This window comes from Camelus ferus, chromosome 31, assembly GCF_009834535.1.
Source record: "Camelus ferus isolate YT-003-E chromosome 31, BCGSAC_Cfer_1.0, whole genome shotgun sequence".
In the NCBI taxonomy this organism is placed as follows: Eukaryota; Metazoa; Chordata; class Mammalia; order Artiodactyla; family Camelidae; genus Camelus; species Camelus ferus.
Window position 1 is genome coordinate 7,776,554 of NC_045726.1, and position 9,682 is coordinate 7,786,235.

At 46.8% G+C, this 9,682-nt stretch overlaps 1 protein-coding gene across 1 annotated transcript in view; it reads right to left on the reverse strand.

Annotated features, from left to right (window-relative positions):
- FDFT1 (farnesyl-diphosphate farnesyltransferase 1) overlaps positions 1-5,832 on the reverse strand; it is a 30,749-nt gene extending 24,917 nt beyond the window's left edge. The window contains exon 1 of the mRNA XM_032470974.1: positions 5,557-5,832. Coding sequence (XP_032326865.1) covers positions 5,557-5,655 — 99 coding nt within the window. The 5' untranslated portion in view covers positions 5,656-5,832. The remainder of the gene's footprint in view (positions 1-5,556) is intronic.
- Positions 5,833-9,682: the final 3,850 nt, after the last annotated feature.

Here is a 9,682-nt window from a genome sequence, read left to right on the forward strand (position 1 = left end):
TCAAGTTTAGGGAACCCTGAACTCCTACAGCCAAACCTTTTGTGGTAGAAATAATCTCAGCCCTCAGCATCTGTGAAGCATAAATTTTTTTCCCAGCTTCTGTTGCTTAAGAGAGAAACAGACACTAGTAAGTGAAGGAAAACAGGATTTTCCTGTTTCCTCAGGTATACTTTTCTATTTTTAACAAATGGTTCACGGGGGTTAAAAATGGCTCCGAAAGGAGGGATAAATTAGAAGTCTGGGGTAAACAGATACACACTACTATACATAAAACTGATTAACAAGGACCTACTGTAGAGCACAGGGAACTATATTCAATATCTTGTAATAACCTAAAAAAGGAAACGAATCTGAAAAAGAATATATATATATAACTGAATCACTCTGTTGTACACTGAAACCAACACAATATTGTAAATCAACTACACTTCAGTAAAAATTTTTTTCACTGATAATGAATTAGAACAATTATAATAAGCTGTAATAAACATTATGTGAATGTGGGAGGAAAAAAGCTCAGAAAAACTACAACTAGCAAAACAAAATTATATTGTCCTGCATTGTTTACGAAATCTTAGAGCCAGAAAAGGGAACAACCTAAGTCTTACTTTTTTAAAAAATTAAAATTGTGTCGCCTGACTTTGGATACTTAGATCCCTTGCTCTACTATTATTTTTCTTTTCTTTTTCGTTTTGTTTTGTTTGGAGGGGAGGTAGGGGGGTAATTAGGTTTATTTATTTTAATGGTTTACCTTTTAATGGAGGTACTGAGGGATTGAACCCAGGACCTTGTGCATGCTAAGCACGCGCTCTACCACTGAGCTATACCCTCCCCAACTACTATTTTTCTTTGTAGTATTTATCTCCACCTAAAATATCGTCTATTTGCTTTTTTAAAAAATCTTTTTATTTATTTTTAAACTTATTTTTCGGTGGGGGGAGGTAATTAGGTTTGTTATTTATTCAATAGAGGTGCTGGGGATTCAACCTGGGACCTCAGGCTGCTATGCAGGAGCTCTGTCACTGAGCTATTCCTTCCTCCTATTTGTTTTTTTTTTTTTCAAATTCTCTCTTCCACTGGAAGGTAAGGTTCATAAAAGCAAGGTCTTCACCTCTCTTGTTCACTGCGGCATCCCCAGCACCTAGAACAGTATCTGGCCTGCAGCTGGTGGTCACATATTTGTCACATACAGGAAGGAAGCTAATACTCAGCAGAATTGGGAAGAGGGGAAAGGAACCAGGAACTGCTGCCTGCCTGTGATGTCCCCTGAGCACAGGTGACAGCCGACCAGCTGTCTGGGGCCCATGAAAGCCTGGGTTCTATCCAGGGCAGAAGCATGAAGGTCTTCACCAGGCCTGGCTGGCATCTCGGAGAGCTGTGTGACCCTTCACATTTAACTACGTTATGCCAGTTTCCTAATCTGTAAAATGACAGTAATAACAGTACTTATCTCGTCAGGGTTGTTGTCAAGAAATGGACCATACAGGAGGGACTCAAGTCTGGTAAGTTACAACATGGCCTCACAAGTTCACGGCTCTTTCCATCAGGAGATGAGGTCTTTCTCCACGTCCTTGCACCTGGGCCAAGAAGCCAGCAGCAACTGTGGCTCAAGCAGAGACCTGACAAGCGCGTGCACACTGGGGTTGGCACAATTCTGGTCACCGCGGGAGTAGTCCCGGGGCTGGCCTACTGGGTGAGACGCACTGGGCCTGGTCTCCACTGGACACTCCAGCCTAGAGCCTGTTGATCACAGATCATCCAGCCACCAGCCAACTGGCCCGCTGAGCAAACCCAGTAGAAATCACCCGAGTTGGCCCAGGCCAGAACTGCCCCCTTCTTCTAGGGAACTGTCAACTAAATCACACATTCTCTTTTAAGTCGCTAAGGTTGGTTTTTCCAATCGTGGTAAAATATACGTAACATAAAATTTACCATCTTAATCATCTTTAAGTGTGCGGTTCAGTAGTGTGAAGCACAGCCACACTGTTGTGCAATCAGTCTCCAGAATCAGGCCACTTCATTTTGGGGTGGTTACTGAACAAAAGCCAACTGATGCGCTGGGATTACAGACTTCAAGCGGTTAGGCAGGGCCTCGCACACAGAACTCAACAAACGCTGTCTGTTATTATCATCATTATTAACTTGATTCTTCTCACTCACAACGTAATCTCCTCCTAATCCCATTCACCTGCGAAACAGTAGTCCAAAAATATTGCTATCATCACGTCAGAGGTGCATTTAACCAGTGCCTGCTTCACAGAATACAGCTCAGCTCGTGGACTCCCACATACACCTACTGCATTTTGCTAACTTGGAGTCTTCAATTCCAGCCAGGCTGGTTTCCTTACTCTGCACACATCATGCCCAGTCCGACCTACATGACTCGGCTCATGCTGGCTTCTCCCACAGAGGACCCTCTCCTGTCATCTAAATCTAACACCTCTTCAAGGCCCTACACATTATGAAGCACTTTTCCTGTGTTTTCTGAAAACTTTTTGCTGTAAAACATTTCTACTTCACTAAAACTTCCTGAAATCTTAATGTGCTTAAGGTTACTTGGCACTTCCAAGGTTACCTTATATTCATACACCTGCTCTCCATCAGACTGGGAACAGACTTAGTGTCCAGTTTGTGTCCATTCACACAAAGTGTGTCCCACTTTTAGCTGATCTGAACAATTCTCTGCTTAATTTGACTCTGGGACCCATCATCTTGATGATAAACAGCATGATGGGGTCAGGAGAGTGAGCTCTGGAGTCAGACTGCCAGGGTCAAAGGCAGGTTCCGCCACTGAACAGCTGCGGGACCTCGGGCAATAATGAACCTCTCTGCGCCTGTTTCTCCACCTGGGAACACAGGAAATCTAACAGGCGCTTTCTCATAGGGTTACTGGGACGTTTAAATAATGCACGTTAGAAGGTGTTTAAAGTGGTGCTAGGCACCCGGTAACAGCGCGATAAATGTTAGCCATTATTACCACACCGTTTACCTAAAAGGCAAAGATCTAGGTTTAAAGAGTCTCTCAGCAGGGCATCGAGATGGAAGAACAGACCCTGAGAAGTGCAGGGATCCAGGCTGACCTCGATTCTAAGTCCACAGCATGGTGAGACGGCCTGACAGAGTCAATGAACGCGATACAGAGGGAGGCTGAGGAGGGGAAAAGGACTTCGGTTGGATCTGCACATTTTACTTCTTAGGAGAAAAAAAGATGAAGCAAATATAGCAAAAATGTAATATACGTTTAATTTTGGAGACAGACACAAAATGGTTTCTTTTAGAATTTTCAGTATTTTTCTATTTGCTTGAAATATTTTATAATTAAAGAACATTTTTTTTTGAAGTTAAAACAACTGTAAGCTATGTTAATTAGAAATCCAGCAACCATAGGGGAATTTAAAGTTCTGACCACACCTGAACACTACTGTTCAACTTTGGACACTAGACTTTTTAAAGGGAGAGAAACCAGGCTGGTAAACGACCTGGAAAAAGTAACATATAATGAACAACTAAAGGGAGCACACAGAATATTTGGCTTGTTTAACAGTATTCTTGGAGAGAATTTGAGAGTTCTCTTAAAATACTTCAAGTGCTGTATCACAAAACAAGGATTAGACCCCCTGACTCCAGGGAAAGAACTGAGAGGAAAAGTTCAGCTCAATGTTAGGTAACATTTCCTAAAAACCAGACCAATCTGGATATGGGTGGCCTCCAAAGGTAATGAATTACCTGTCACAGGTCACAGGACATGTTCAGGAAACTGGGTATCCTGGATTTTAAGGCAGGGATCCCTGCTATTTTTGTTTTGGGTCACAGATCCCTGGAAAGAAATATCTCATAGTAGTCGACACCATTCTCCTCCTCTCAAAACACACAAATAAATATACAATAACATAAGTATTTGCAAGTAATTTCAGGAAAGCTCCAAGTAAGAACTCTTAGCAACAATCTCTAAATAAATCTCTACTGAGCAAAACACAGGAGCAATTTAAGGCTGTATTTCCTTTAGACATCCCTCAAAGGATTAATCCCCTATCCCAGGCAGAAATGAGTTTTCCCTTCTGTGAATTTCCTTATGGCATTTACTATGTCCTGTCACAGTTACTCAGGTTTTTCTTGTTGAAAAAGCTAGAGGTTTCTTGAGGGCACTGCATCCTCTTTTTTTGTTCATTAATTCACTAAAGGTACAGCAAACAAATCTCCTGTTTTCAAACAGCTTAAAGTCCAGAATCAGGCATGGAATCAAACCAGCAAGGGACTTTGGGAACAGAAACTAATACACAAATAACCACATACAAGACTAGGAGACTGATACAAGGAAAACAGTGCTAGAGAAAATGGTTGAGGGAGGGTCACAGGTAACATAAAAGGCACCTCATTATGGCTTCTTCCTAAGTTTTCTATGGACAATTTTATAACGTTTTATCGACCTGACAGGACAGTGAGCTAGTCTTTGGGTGTCTTATTTGTCTGTACGTGTCACCGTGACGTGCCGCACCCAGTATCGCACCTAAAACGGAACAGGTGTTTAATAAACATCTCCTGAATGGTCAACAGAGGTGGCGCTCACAGAAGCCAGACCTGGTGAAGTTAAAGACAGAGGGAAAATTTTTCTTTCTGACGGAAAATTAAAGTGTTCCAATAAAGGACAACAGTTAAACGTCCATTTAAACAAAGAACAGTATTTGACTGTGATATTTCCATTGGGGAAAAGAATTTAGAAATTCTGATAAAACCCACTGATTCAGCTGAATGTGTCTATTCCTTCAATAATTACTTAAGAATAATTTTCTTGTCGAAATAAATACCTTTGTAAGCATTCATGTAAAAAAGGGTACAGGAATGAGGCAGATGAAATGTAAACAAAATCAAATCTGGCCTTCAAGCAGGCCAACAATGTGGCTAAATTGACATACAGATATCTGATAAGAACTTGCATAACTCGCAAGAGCAGTTATGTGTTCTAAAAAGCTGAAGAAGCAGTGAGGAAGAAGGGATGGGTCAGGCTGCAGGAAAAGGAAAGCTTATGAAGGAGGGAGTGTAAGGGAAAACTGGAAGGGTGAGTAAGGTTTCAGTCCAGAAAAGCTATTCATGGTAATATTTGCATAGTTCATTATGTCCACAAAATTCTCATACGTCCTCTCCTACTTAATTTACCCACGTCGTCTCAGTTCTGTAACCCAACTACAACACATAAACATCAGTGCTCAGGGACAGAATGAAATGTGAAGCAAAACTACCTGAAAACCAGTATCTGAACGAGCAGAAACATTTTAACCAGGAAGACAACTTGCGGGGGGGGGGGTGGGGGAGCGCCTAGGGGACCAAGGGCATCCGGGCCCGACTCTGAGTTAAGGAGAGCCGAACCAGGCTGGCGGTTGGGGTGGCCTGAAGGGGCAGGGGTCTGCTCCCCCGAGGGAAGTGGGGAGCTTGAGGCGTTTGGCGCCCTCTGGCCGCAGCCCTGGCCCTCGATCCTGGCCTGGCTGGCCAGGCCCGGAGGCCTGCCGTCGCGCACAGCCTCCTTCCCGCTGGGCCGGGATGCAGGGATGCTCTGCCCACCTGGTCCATCTTGGGTATCACCTTCTGCCGGCCCCCCATCTGGAAGCGCAGCAGGTTGTAGAACTCCTCCGGGTGCCCCAAGCACTTCACGAACTCCATGCTGGCGGCAGCGGACCGTCAGGGATCTGGCTCACCTCGCCGATACCTCTCGCTGGCACCGGCCCGCACTCGGAAGGATTAGGCAGAGGAGGCGCGGAGGAAAGGCGGGAGGGCGGGCGGGGAGGAGCGGAGGCGGGCCCAGAGAGCCGGCTCCACGCCCACTTTTCACCAACCTCAACGGGCTCCGGCTCTCGCGCAGCCGCCCGCGGGCTCGCGGGGTGGACTGACGGGCGCTGATTGGCCGGGGCCGCTCGCACCAGGAAGACGCCGGCCAATCGGCGGCGGCACGAGTCTGGCGTGACGACCACATCCTAGGAGCTAATTGGAGGGTGGGAAAAGGCAAGCTAGCGGGATTGGTGATGCTGGGGGGGCGGGTCTTCGTGGTCCCCTGCTGGCCCTGCGCGGAGTTGGGAGCGAACCCCGACATTACGAAGCCGCCAGGCCGGAGTTGAGGTCATTGCAGGTGTTATCTGAGAGCCGAGCGACAACATAGCTATGATGTTGTCAATAAGGCGTCCACGTGTTTGTCCTGCCGGCCAGATTAGCTCTTCTGGGACGCGCTCCGATCACTGCCGCGGCCCGGGTGCGTGGGATCTGCCTGAGGCTTCCGAGCATTTAAATTTAGCCCCCCAAAAGTATTTAGGGCGTCCCTACGACTCATACAAGAGTGATGTGGAAATTTTTATCCCCATCCTAGATCTCTCACAAGCCCTGGGAACTGCTGGCTAGCCCAGCCCCAAATCAGTTTTAACACAGCAACGAGTGATCCTTTAAAAATATAAGTCAGAGCAGATCACTGCCTAAAAACCCTGCCGCGTCTCTCCGTTTCACTCGGTAAAAGTCAAAATCCCTTCAAAGGTCTAAAAGCTCTGGTAGCCCTCCACCCCACCCCCTTACCTCTCTGACCTCCATTTTTAATCCCTCCCTCTCTGGCCTCAGGGCCGTTTGTCTTCTCTCATTCTTCCTGCAGTGCTTCCCCCTGGAGATGCAGTTGGTTAACTCCATCACCTCCTTCAAGGCTTTGCTGAAATCCCACCTCGTTTAGACCGACCCCATCACCCTGTTTTACTATTGCCCCCCCCATGCCCCATCCTGCTCTCATTTTTTTCTGATCACATTGTACTGATCACATTCTGATATAATGCGTAGTTTACTGGTGTTTATGGTGTTATTCCCCTTGCTAGAGTTTAAGCTCCATGATGACAGACCTTTGTTTTGTTTTGTTCACTAACATACGTGGAAGCATCTAGATTAGTACAACTCTGGCAATTTGAAGTGCAAGCTTATGATGTCCTAATTGAAATCTCTCTCCTACTGAACCTGCTTTTTCCTGTGAATGGTACTAACAGCTTCCAGGTGCTTAATTATAAAATCCAGATGTCATTCCAAACTCCTCCTTGCCCTGACTACATCCGCCCCTTGGAAGTCATTCATCAATTCTCTGGAGTTCAAGAAACAAACGTGTCTCATCTTAATCTCTCCTCTCAGCTCCATCGTAGTTTAAACCCCATCTTCTCTCCTGAACTATGTTGAGGTCAACTTCCCCTATCTCTCCATCCAGTCCCATGTGACAGCCTGAGTAATGTATCTCAAACATACTCTTGATTATTTACTCTCTTGCCTACAGTCTTTCAATTTTAAATTCCACAAAGGAAATGCCCTTCAAGATAAAAATCAAGGATTCTGGCCTAGAATAAAAATTCCCTCATCTTTAGGGACTTAACATTTCCTTTGGATTTTAGCCTCCTGTCCAGTCAGTGGGCTACTTTCAAACCCCAACCCACTCCTGGAGCACTCCCCAAACAAGCCACAGTAGTTCACCCACCAGGACCTGCCCGAGGAACTCACCTGCCCCAAACCCCCTTCGATCTTCACCTTCATTACAGCTCAGGTGGAATCCCCTTCTGCAGAAATCTTTTTCTGACGCTCCCTGGCCTCCCCTTTATCTGTCCTTTAGAGTCAACAAACATCCATTGAACACGGACAACGTGGCAGACACTGGAAATAACAAAGACAAGTAAGAGGAGGTTCCACCCCAAAGAGCTTCCAGTGCAGATGGAGACAGACGTGTTCGACGTGGTGGTGCTGCTGTTAGAGACATAGCTGAAGCCTAACCCAGCTCCCCGAGTCTTACCCAGGTGCCCAGCTGCAGACTGCATGCTCAAATGGACAACAGCCAGGCGGTATACGGTAACAGAATTCCAACCGCAACCTCTGAAGCAATCAGGCTGGAATGGTCAGGGCAAGATCAATCACTTCTCTATTTTTTGCCCCAGTTTCCAACTCAAGACCAACCGCAGAAGGCCAAATACTCTCCCGCAAACCAATCACGTAAGACACCCCACTTCTAGTTAGCCTGCTTCCAACGTCCCCTTGCCAACCTCCCCCCATCAGGGCACAGAGATGACTTCCCTTTTTTTTTTTTCACTATGAAGCCTTCCCGCTCACTGCCTGGCTCTGAGTCTCTGCCACGTGCAGGTGACGGGGCTGATACCCTGACTCTCACAAGCCCTGAATCACGGGCCTCCCATGCTTGTTCTTAATTCGGTGGTCTGTTTCCACAAACTTCAGTATCTCAGTCACATTCAGTGGTCACTCTCATCCTCAACTTTCTGTATTCCAATTCTCTCTCTCTGACTCTTCCCCTCACCTTCTTGAACTTGTTGAATGGAAAAAAATGTACAACGTAAAAGCTGAGAATTATGTTTTATTTGCTGGACATTCTGAGGACTTCAAGCCCGGGAGACAGTCTCAGATCGCTCTGAGGGACTGCTCCAAAGAGGTAAGGGAGAAGCCCAGGACATACAGGAGTTTTGAACAAAAACCAGGTAGTGGGAACGTGAAAAGGTTACTGTTAAAGAAAACCAGACACCTCAAGTTAATGAATTTAGTGCTTTTCTATGTACAGGAAGATGCGAAGGTCTGGGCTCACTGGAATCATTCCTTGATCTGCACCTTGGCTCTCTGGGGCCGGTATCCAGTGCTTTCCTGGCCTGAGTCTCCCCGGGACACTGCTGGGGGCGGCTGCCGAGGCTGAGGGCTTGAGGGTGGGCATCCTGCTTCATCCTGAGTTCCCGCAGGGTTCATGGTGGGGTGGAGGGCAGCTGCAACATTCTTCGCTTACTGATGTGGCGGGCAACGTTTTTCCTTCACAGCCTCAGGGTCAGGGACCGTGACTTAACAGGACTCTGGGAAAGTACTTACCACTTAAAAAGTCTCCACTACTTTTTACTAAATATCAAGGCTTGAAACAGGGCCTGGACTGGAGCTTTCAGAACAGAGATGAGTCTCTTGTCTTCCCCACCCTCCCAGGGCACCTTCCATGAGCTACTAAAACACTTCCAGCACTGTTGTGACCAGCCGACCTCTTCCAGTATTGGAGTTTTCTTATCTTGTTTGTCATTGTATTCCAAGGAGGTATTTAAGAACTATTCATTGAATGGCTGAGGCCACTCGGCAGCTAACATTAATTCCAAGTTTTTCCCAATGTCAGTTATCCTGAAACTCCAGCTCATGAGATAAAGAAATCTTTCTCTGGAGAGAAAGCTGGACTCACCGGCCCTGTCTCCCATCCCTCACCTGCAGTCTGGCAGGCAGCCTCTCCTTACGTCCTGCAGGCAGAGGGACAAAGGGACTAATTCCCACGGCTCCGCTCCCCAGCCCTGCAGGTTCTGAGCCACCATCACCTCCCGTCTCTCATTCGGTCCACCTCTGCTATCTCTTCCCTTCATCCCTGCAGAGCTAACTTGAGACCTTCTGCTGAGAGCCTCCTGCGAGGATGAGTTAACTGTATCTTGGAGCGGGGTGGGGAAGGTAGCTGTGCTTTCTCTCAGCCGTCCGGGTTTCCGCCTCCCCATTTCTTCCACGCGGAACCCAGTCAGTCCCCGCCGTTCTGATGTAGATCTGAGGGCGCCAGCATCACCCTTGACACCTGGCCTGCCAGGCGCCACTGTCTTCCCCATTCTACAGACTTCTGAAGTCGCTGACATCGGAGAAACTGTAAGTCTGCCCCCGAGAGGACAGAGGA